Below are 10000 nucleotides of genomic sequence, written 5' to 3'. Positions count from 1 at the left end.
ATAATGTTGACAGTAAGACAAAAAGAACTTGAATTCATCAGAAACGGTAAACAGTGCTGTTTGTGCGCGCTCACGCAGACTAAGGACCCGTCCCAGAGCAGCCGTACCGTTCCTAAGCAGCGTGTAAGCGACGGTTTAAAGATGCGAGCCTCTGTGAGAATGACACGCTACCTGGAGTCGTGGGGGGCCGTGAAACCCTTCGCCCATCTCCAGAGCAGAGAGGGCTTCATCAATGATGCTATGGTGAACAGCAAGACCCGCTTCAAGGTGAACACACACACACACACACACACAGATTATTGCTAATAGGATTGTTAGTTTAACTAATGAGAAATCCTTGTTCTCACTCCTCAGGACATTCCGATGAGATCAGCGCCGTTAAAAATAACAGAAAGGTCAGTAATACGTGAGATGACTGTGTGTGTGTGTGTGTGTGTGTGTGTGTGTGTGTGTGTGTGTGTGTGTGTGTGTGTGTGTGTGTGTGTGTGTGTGTGTGTGTGTGTGTGTGTGTGTGTGTGTGTGTGTGTGTGTGTGCGCGCACATGCGTTTTTGTTTACACTAGCAAGTCCTATAAATGCAATAGACATGTAGCATTGCCTACAGCACACAATTTACTACATTATATGATTTATTTTGTTTAATGCAAGCTACAATGCAATAAAACAACTATGTACACACACTAGAGGCACCGCCAGATACCACACTTATATATCTCTATACTTGTGTATATCAGCTTCCTTCTAGCACAAGTTAAACACAAATTAAATTACTCACCCATCAGCATCACAACCGTTCTTTATTCCCATTTTTGACGTCACGTACCAGGCTTCGTATTATCTTCCGTAGATACGCGACCTATATTAGCTTCACACGTTCTCCAGAGACACCAAGCTTTATTTATTTTTTCCTACATTGTCTCTCAAGACGTTTAACGAGAGGTCGTGTATGATGACTGGATCAGGAAGGACAGACGGCGACAGAGAGATGATTGATCATCACCATGAACATTCACAAACAGCAGAAATTAAGAATCTTTATCTATAAAGTATGTTTAGGTTCTAAACTGTTACAGCCAAACAAATGGTATCAGAGACACCAGAAGTTATTTACCCGATTTCTTTCAGGATTTCGTTCTTTACTGACGCAAAAATGAAATTTTAAACAGATTTTTGGAAATTCTATTCACATTTTCATATTAAAATACAGACAGCTCTCTGGAAGTCCTGCTCTAGCAACTTCTTCTCTCTGTCTCTCTCTCTCTCTCTCTCTTCTTCTCTCTCTCTTTTTCTCTCTCTCTCTTGCTCTCTCTCTCTTCTTCTCCTTCTTCTTCTCTCTTTCTTTCACTCTCTCTTTCCCTCTTTCTCTCTCTCTCTCACCCTCTCTCTCTCTCTCTCTCTCTCATCTCTCACCCTCTCTCTCTCTCTCTCTCTCTCTCTCTCTCATCTCTCACCCTCTCTCTCTCTCTCTCTCTCTCTCTCTCTCTCTCTCACCCTCTCTCTCACTCTCTCTCTCATCTCTCACCCTCTCTCTCACTCTCTCTCTTTCTGTGTTGTTGTGTTAAAGTTGACTTTTATCCCCCTGTGCAGCTTTGATGAGTCTCTTGAGGAGTCCTTGTCCTTTCCTGCTCCTCCCTTCAGTGTGAATAAGTGAGTGGAACCATATTGGCTCTGAAGACCTACTTCCTGGCCCCCAGTTTCACCACTAACCCCCCAAAACTCTCCCTCAGCTTGTGTTACTGAGCCCACAGCTAGCATGAGCTACAATAACCACACCTGTGCTGAAGACTGGACCTTTGTAGTCCCCTGCAGGATTACTGTACCACACTAGAGTAGATGGGAGAATGTGTGTGTTTGTGAGTGTCCATGTGCATGTGTGTGCGCATGTGTGTGTTTGTGAGTGTCCATGTGCATGTGTGTGTGTTTGTGAGTGTCCATGTGCATGTGTGTGTGTTTGTGAGTGTCCATGTGCATGTGCATGTGTGTGTGTTTGTGAGTGTGAGTGTCCATGTGCATGTGAGTGTGAGTTTCCGTGTGTGTTTGTGAGTGTGAGTTTCCATGTGCATGCGTGTGTTTGTGTGTGTTTGTGAGTGTCCATGTGCGTGTGTTTGTGTGTTTATATGCATGTGTGTGTGTGCTTGTGAGTGTGTTTGTGTGTGTGCATGTGTGTGTGTTTGTGAGTGTGAGTGTCCAGGGTGCATGTGTGTTTATGAGTGTGATTGTCCATGTGCGTGTGTGTGTTTGTGAGTGTGAGTGTCCGTGTGTGTTTGAGTGTGAGAGTCCAGGTGCATGTGTGTGTGAGTGTGTTTGTGAGTGTGAGTGTCCATGTGCGTGTGCGTGTGTGTGTGTGTTTGTGAGTGTGATTGGGAGTGTTAGTGTCCATGTGCATGTGTGGGTGTGTAAGGAAATGGTTTTCTTCTCTCCCTTTTCCTTCCTATGCTGTATCTGTGCTCTCTCAGGGATTTTTAAACTAACACAGGGCATCCTGCATACCACACCTATACGTGTAAATGCACACACACACACACACTCTCTCTCTCTCTCTCTCTCTCTCTCTTTGTATTCTTTTTCATTCTGGCAGCTTGGCCTGAAGATAGTAACCAGCATGAGAATGGCCGTGACCTCTGCACAAGCCCTGCTGTCTAAACACACACCTTTCTCTTCCTCCTTCTATATAAATGTGTGTGTGTGTGTGTGATCATGTTAAGTGTTTAACTTCGCTAATGTCTCCTGCAGGAATAAGTCCCAGAAGACCAAGTTTGATGAGCAGTTGCACAACGAGATGATCACCACCATTGATGAGCTGAGTTCTAGCAAGTGAGTCTTGCTTTTTTTTTTTTTTTTTTTTTTTTTTTTAAACTTTTAGTTATTTAATTATAGGATTTACTGGATTTTCTTTTCCCTACTCATTGTATACTGTGTGTAACTTGTATAGTAATAAAAAAAAATGTAAAAATAAATTTCTCGAATCTTAAAAAAAGAAACTTACCCTCAGTTTTCGAATTCCATTTAACATTTAAACCAATTAAAATACAAACAAACAACAACAACAAATAACATATGGTCACATAGACAAAACACTTTCCATGCTCATTGGGGTGGGATTAGATGTGTAATTTTCCACACATTTTATTTTCTCAGCTGAATTTCTCATGTAATGTCATGTAATATCATTCTTCTACGATACGGTTTGTGTTAGAGGACGATGGCGAACCGTAAGCACATTAATAATACTTAATTTTTTTTATTCCAATTAGTACTGAGCATAATCAACAGATGGAGAAGATTAGATCAGGAAAAAACTTTCTTTTTTTTCTCACATCATAAACAACATGAATTCAGCCAGTTGCATCCAGTGTGTTGGTTGGTGACGTGTACAGTACGTACAACGACGAGCGGAATCTGATCCAGGCTTTGTCTCGTCTGTGCACGGAAAACATGTTTGCTTTTAAGAAATGTGTAATTAAGGTTTTTCATATTTTGGGCTCGGTCGTGTGAAGGAAGCCTCACAAACACCCAAGAACACAAATACATTCTGACGTCTGTGCACGTGTCTGTTTCTTACATCCAGGCAGTGGGTGAAGTCGGAGGAGATTTCTGGACTTACTCTCTGGTTTACTAAGCGTGGACTGGAAAAACAAGTAAGCATCTTAAACATCATGACAGCAGCAGGCGACTTTGCGAGTAGCGAAATGGCAAACGTACGCGAAGAAAAAAATATTCCCGATTCCGCCGCTCAAAATCGTTCTGTCGATTTGGAGCGTTTTGTTTTTTAACGCTAAACCTTGAGATTTCTACAGATACCTTCCAGTTTTTCTTCCCGCTTGTCTTTCGTCTCGAGTGCAAAAGTTTGTGCCCCCTTTGCTCTTATAGATACAGTCAGTGGCGGAACTAGAGTTTTATTCATGGGGTGGCCAGGGCAACTTTATAACTAGCACGAATGTCAACGTAACGTATATTATGGCTAAACTGTGGAACGAACCGATCTCTCTTGTCTGATTAATGTGTTAATAGCGTCTAACGTCAATTTATATAGCGACGTAACTTTCAAAATATTTTTCTGGAAAACTAAATCCTGATGTTTAATCTCAAAATTTACCGAAATTTGATGTATTAGTATCAGTCTGTTACAGTATCCTTCTCTACCTCTCGACTCTTTCTTGTCATTGATTGACGGATTTGAAATGTCGAGCGGCGCCGCGACCAAACGTCAAACGAAGACTTCTTTTGATGGGTGAAATGAGATGTCAATCAGCATCAAACATCAAACAATACTATCAAATAAAAATTCGGGGTGGCACCTGGAGTGGCCAATCAGATGTCAGGGGTGTTCAGCGCCACCCCGGACACCCCTCTGTGTGGCTCCGCCACTGGATACAGTGTATAACGAAACCGACACAAAGATTTAAATGTACATTTTTATTTCTAAAGTAACACCATGTCAGGCATTTTGATCTATTCTTAGTTGCTCTTATTGTTGTCGAGGTACGTTCTCACGTTCGTCAAGGTAATACGACTAAAACTGTAGCCGGTAAAACTCTAAACACACACAAAGATTTTATGTTGAAAATATACACACAGCTTTATCCCTGATTGCAACGAAGCACCGACACCGGAGACTCCTTTCATAAACGTTCAGTAAACATCATCTTGGACATAAGGAAGCATCTGCTTTAGCACATCCCTGTGTTACTTCTATAACACAGAAACACACATTCTGACCAATGAGAATCCAGAATTCATCAGAATAGCCATTAACTACTAGACATTTAAAGCTGTTTAGAGATATGTGCTTATATCTTTCCCACTAATTCTTGTTTATTTTGTACTAAAATGCACACGTTTATGTCCCTCTCTCAGTACAGGACTACAGAAATGTCTAGTTTTAAATACTACATCTGCTGTGCCACCTTCATCTTCCTCTGTATCTTCATCATTCAGATGTTTGTCACCCAACAGTGAGTAATATAAACACACACACACACAGACATACGCACATACACAAGACAAACGAGGACAGAATCACAGTGTTTCCTCTGCTTTTTCTTTCAGACCTACGCAGCTGGGGCTGGTGTTTGCGTTGTTGGCGTGTGTGTTACTGCTGATCGTTGCCATCTGCTTCGCCGGTCACATTCAGGTTATTAACGGCTGGCACCTGCCAGCTTTAAACACACTTATGATGGATTGTCTGGAGATTCTTTGTGTGTGTGTGTGTGTGTGTGTGTGTGTGTGTGTGTGTATGAATATTTCTGTATTTGGAGATTTCGTAGATGCCAGCACATTTAGACTGTATGTTATGTGGAGAAGAATGTCATGTGACTTGGTCATTCTTGCATTTGATTGGCTGGAGATCATTTTTGGAATGACTGACCACTAAAAACAGACTGACATTTGCTACAGTGTCTCTCTCTCCCTCTCTCCACCACACACACACACACACACACACACACACACACACACACTCACTCCCTCTCTCCACCACACACACACACACACACACACACACACTCCCTCTCTCCACCACACACACACACACACACAGACACACTCCCTCTCTCCACCACACACACACACACACACACACCCTCTCTCCACCACACATACACACACACTCTCCCTCTCTCCACTACACACACACACACTCACACACACTCACACACACACTCACACTCCCTCTCTCCACCCCACACACACTCACACACACACACACACACACTCCCTCTCTCCACCACACACACACTCCCTCTCTCCACTACACACACTCACTCACACACACTCACACACTCACACACACTCACACACACTCACACCCTCATCCACACACACACTCCTCCCTCTCTCCACCACACACACACACCACACACACACACACTCCCTCCCACACACACACACACTCCCCTCTCTCACTACACACCTCACACACACACTCACACACACACACACACACACACACACACACACACACACTCCCTCTCTCCACCACACACACACTCCCTCTCTCCACTACACACACTCACTCACACACACTCACACACACATACACTCACACACACTCACACACATTCACACTCCCTCTCTCCACCACACACACTCACTCCCTCTCTCCACCACACACACACACACTCACACACACACACACTCCCTCTCTCCACCACACACACACTCCCTCTCTCCACTACACACACTCACTCACACACACTCACTCACACACACACAAACACACACACTCACACACACACTCACACTCCCTCTCTCCACCACACACACTCACTCCCTCTCTCCACCACACACACTCACTCACACACACTCACTCACACACAAACACTCACACACTCACACACACACTCACACTCCCTCTCTCCACCACACACACTCACTCCCTCTCTCCACCACACACACACACTCACACACACACACACACACACTCCCTCTCTCCACCACACACACACTCCCTCTCTCCACCACACACACTCACTCCCTCTCTCCACTACACACACTCACTCACACACACTCACACACACACAACATTTACATTTACATTTACAGCATTTGGCAGACGCCCTTATCCAGAGCGACGTACATAAGTGCTTAAATCTCTAACATTGAATACATTAATGCTGGATCACTAAGTTACATACTTAAGATACCATGAGTTTAAAACATTTGTTCAAAGTTACAATGAAAGTGTCAAAGGTGTGTTTTTTTTTTTTTTTTTTTTTTTTTTTTTATTTAAATGCAAAAGATAATGAAAGAAGTGCTAGTTGAAGTGTTTCCTGAATAAGTAGGTCTTCAACCGCCGCTTGAAAATAGCCAGTGACTCAGCTGTCCGGACCTCTAGGGGAAGTTCGTTCCACCACCTTGGTGCCAGTACAGAGAAGAGTCTTGTAGTATACTTGCCTCTTACCCTGAGAGATGGTGGAACCAGTCGAGCAGTGCTGGTAGATCGGAGGGTGCGGGGTGCAGTGCGAGGAGTGATGAGGGCTTTGAGGTAAGAGGGAGCTGGTCCATTTTTGGCTTTGTAGGCCAGCATCAGTGTTTTGAATCTGATGCGTGCAGCTACCGGAAGCCAGTGGAGGGATCGCAGCAGCGGGGTGGTATGAGAGAACTTTGGCAGGTTGAAAACAAGCCGGGCAGCTGCATTTTGGATCATTTGCAGAGGACGGATTGCGTTCATAGGTAGACCTGCCAGCAGTGCATTGCAGTAATCCAGTCTAGAAATGACAAGAGACTGAACAAGTACCTGAGCAGCCTGTGTGGACAGAAATGGTCGAATCCTTCTAATGTTGTAGAGAAGAAACCGACATGAGCGAGTCACATTAGCAACATGAGAGGAAAAGGACAGTTGATTGTCCATGGTTACCCCAAGGTTGCGAGCTGTGGCTGAAGGGGAGATCAGATCGTTGTGCAAGGATATAGCAAGATCATGACCTGGGGATGAATCACCTGGGATGAAGAGCAGCTCAGTTTTGCTAGGATTAAGCTTTAACTGATGAGCAGTCATCCATGATGAAATTTCTGCCAGACATGCAGAGATCCGGTCAGAAGCTGTGGCATCTGCGGGTGGGAAAGAGAAGATAAGTTGTGTATCATCAGCATAGCAGTGGTAAGAGAACCCATGTGAGGAAATAACTTCACCAAGAGAGTGAGTATACAGGGAGAAAAGAAGAGGACCAAGTACTGAGCCTTGTGGGACGCCAGTGGAGAATCTGCGTGGAGCAGATGTCACTCCCCTCCATGTTACCTGATATGAGCGTCCTTCCAGGTAGGAAGCGAACCATTCCCAAGCTGATCCGCATATCCCAAGACTCCTGAGGGTGGCTAAGAGAGTCTTATGGTTAACCGTATCAAACGCTGCTGAAAGGTCAAGGAGGATAAGGACGGATGAGAGATTGGCTGATCTAGCAGCATGTAGTTTCTCAGAGACATCTAAAAGGGCTGTCTCTGTGGAATGAGCTGCTTTAAAGCCAGACTGGTTGGGGTCTTGGAGGTTGTTCTGTGAGAGATAGACAGACAGTTGATTAAAGACAATGCGTTCAAGAATTTTTGAAAGAAACGAGAGAAGTGATACCGGTCTGTAGTTACTGATGTCTGATGGATCCAGAGCAGGTTTCTTCAGGATGGGAATAACCCTTGCTCTCTTGAAGGTAGTTGGTACCTGACCAGATGCTATGGATCTATTGGTGATAGTTGTAATGAAGGGCAGAAGGTCTTGCGAGATGGTCTGCAGCAAAGTGGAAGGGAGTGGATCCAATGGGCAGGTGGTAGGATTGCAAGACTGGATGAGTTTTAGAAATTCTTCTGCTGTTACAGTTGAGAAATGTGACAACAAAGGTGTAGGGGAGTCCATACTCTGAGATGTAAGTGCAGTCGGGGCTGAAGTGAAGGTCCGGCAGATTTCCTCAATCTTCTCCTGGTAGAAAGAAGCAAAGTCTTCTGCAGTCAGGGAGGATGAAGAAGGTGGAGCCGGGGGGTTGAGCAGAGAAGAGATGATGTTGTGGAATTTCCGAGGGTCATGTGAGGAAGCTTCAAGCTTTTCCTTGTAGAAGGAAGTCTTGGCAGAAGTCACATCTGAGGAGAACTTGGCCATGAGTGTTCGGTAAGAATCAAGATCTGCATCAAGTTGTGATTTCTTCCACTTTCTCTCTGATGATCTTAGCTCTCTTCGATTGTTGCGCAGCACATCTGAAAGCCAAGGAGCAGAACAAGAAGTTTTCTTGGGTTTAGTGGACATAGGGCAGAGGAAGTCCATAGTTGAGGAAAGAGATGAGAGGAAAGTATCTGTGGCCGAGTCCAAGGGCAGTGAGGAAAAAGACTCAGGATCAGGAAGGGAAGAAAGAGTGCCAGAAGCTACAGAAGAAGGGGAGACAGAGTAAAGGTTGCGGCGGGTAAGAGCGAGGGGGTGAGAGGTAGTTTTAGGTAGGGTAGGGAGAGTGATGGTAAAGGATACCAGGTGATGATCAGAGACGTGTAGTGGGGTAGCAGTCACGTCTGTAGCTGGAGAAGGACGGGTGAAAACCAGGTCCAGCACATTGCCTCCTTTGTGTGTGGGGATGTAGCTGTTGAGTGTGAGTGTGAATGAGTCAAGAAGAGACAGGAGGGAAGAAGAATGTAGCTTGTCAGAGGGGAGGTTGAAGTCACCAAGCACTGTCAGGGGGGAGCTATCAGAAGGGAAAGCACTAAGCAGTGTGTCCATTTCTTCCAAGAAGTCACCTAGGGGACCAGGAGGGCGGTAAACAACAATGATAACAAGGTTAATTGGAGAGGTAACTGAAATGGCATGGAATTCAAAAGAGGAGATGGTTAAATGAGACAAGAGGAGAGGTGTAAAGCACCATTTCTTTGACAGCAATAAACCTGTACCACCACCCCTGCCTGTTTCTCGTGGTGAGTGAGAGAAAGCATAGGCAGAGGATAAAGCAGCTGGTGTAGCAGTGTTCTGTGGGGGATATCCAGGTCTCTGTTAGCGCAAGAAAATCAAAGGAGTAATGGGAAGTTAAAGCAGAGATAAAATCAGCTTTTTTCACAGCAGACTGGCAATTCCAGAGCCCACCTACCACCACTGTTTGAGACTTACACAACAGAGGAGGGTAGATGAGGTTACTGGGATTGTGACCTCTGCTCTGTGGACGAGAGTGTCTGCGAGTGTAGGAATTGAGTACAGAGATGGGTTTAAGGCACATATTTGCAGTCAAGAGTGAGAATTAAGGTATGGTAGAATATAGCAAAACAGTATTAGACACAAAGTTTACAATGAGAGAGAGAGAGAGAGAGAGATACTTACAAACCGCTACAGACGCTAGCGTCTGTAGCGGAGAACCTTCAATTTAAATAGGTAAGCCCTGCCCCCAATTCACACCTTAAGGTAGACTGAAACTACTCCTGATTAATCAGCTGAGAGAACAACAAGGACCAACACTATAAAAATCAACAATGGTATAGAATATAACAAACACACACACACTCACACACACACTCACACTCCCTCTCTCCACCACACACACTCA

General features: G+C 44.7%; 1 protein-coding gene across 2 annotated transcripts in view; it reads left to right on the top strand.

The window, feature by feature from the left end:
• adcy7 (adenylate cyclase 7) overlaps positions 1-10000 on the top strand; it is a 65419-nt gene that overhangs the window by 48418 nt on the left and 7001 nt on the right. The window contains exons 11-17 of one of the 2 annotated variants that reach the window (XM_060859599.1): positions 79-267; positions 355-395; positions 1587-1646; positions 2733-2813; positions 3568-3637; positions 4857-4954; positions 5049-5133. In XM_060859599.1, the coding sequence (XP_060715582.1) occupies positions 79-267; positions 355-395; positions 1587-1646; positions 2733-2813; positions 3568-3637; positions 4857-4954; positions 5049-5133 (624 nt within the window). The remainder of the gene's footprint in view (positions 1-78; positions 268-354; positions 396-1586; positions 1647-2732; positions 2814-3567; positions 3638-4856; positions 4955-5048; positions 5134-10000) is intronic. The other variant, XM_060859600.1, reaches the window with a different exon arrangement.

Source organism: Tachysurus vachellii, chromosome 23 (genome assembly GCF_030014155.1).
Source record: "Tachysurus vachellii isolate PV-2020 chromosome 23, HZAU_Pvac_v1, whole genome shotgun sequence".
Classification (NCBI taxonomy): Eukaryota; Metazoa; Chordata; class Actinopteri; order Siluriformes; family Bagridae; genus Tachysurus; species Tachysurus vachellii.
The sequence above is the reverse complement of the archived record's forward strand: the minus strand, read 5'-3'. Positions and strand labels throughout refer to the sequence as shown.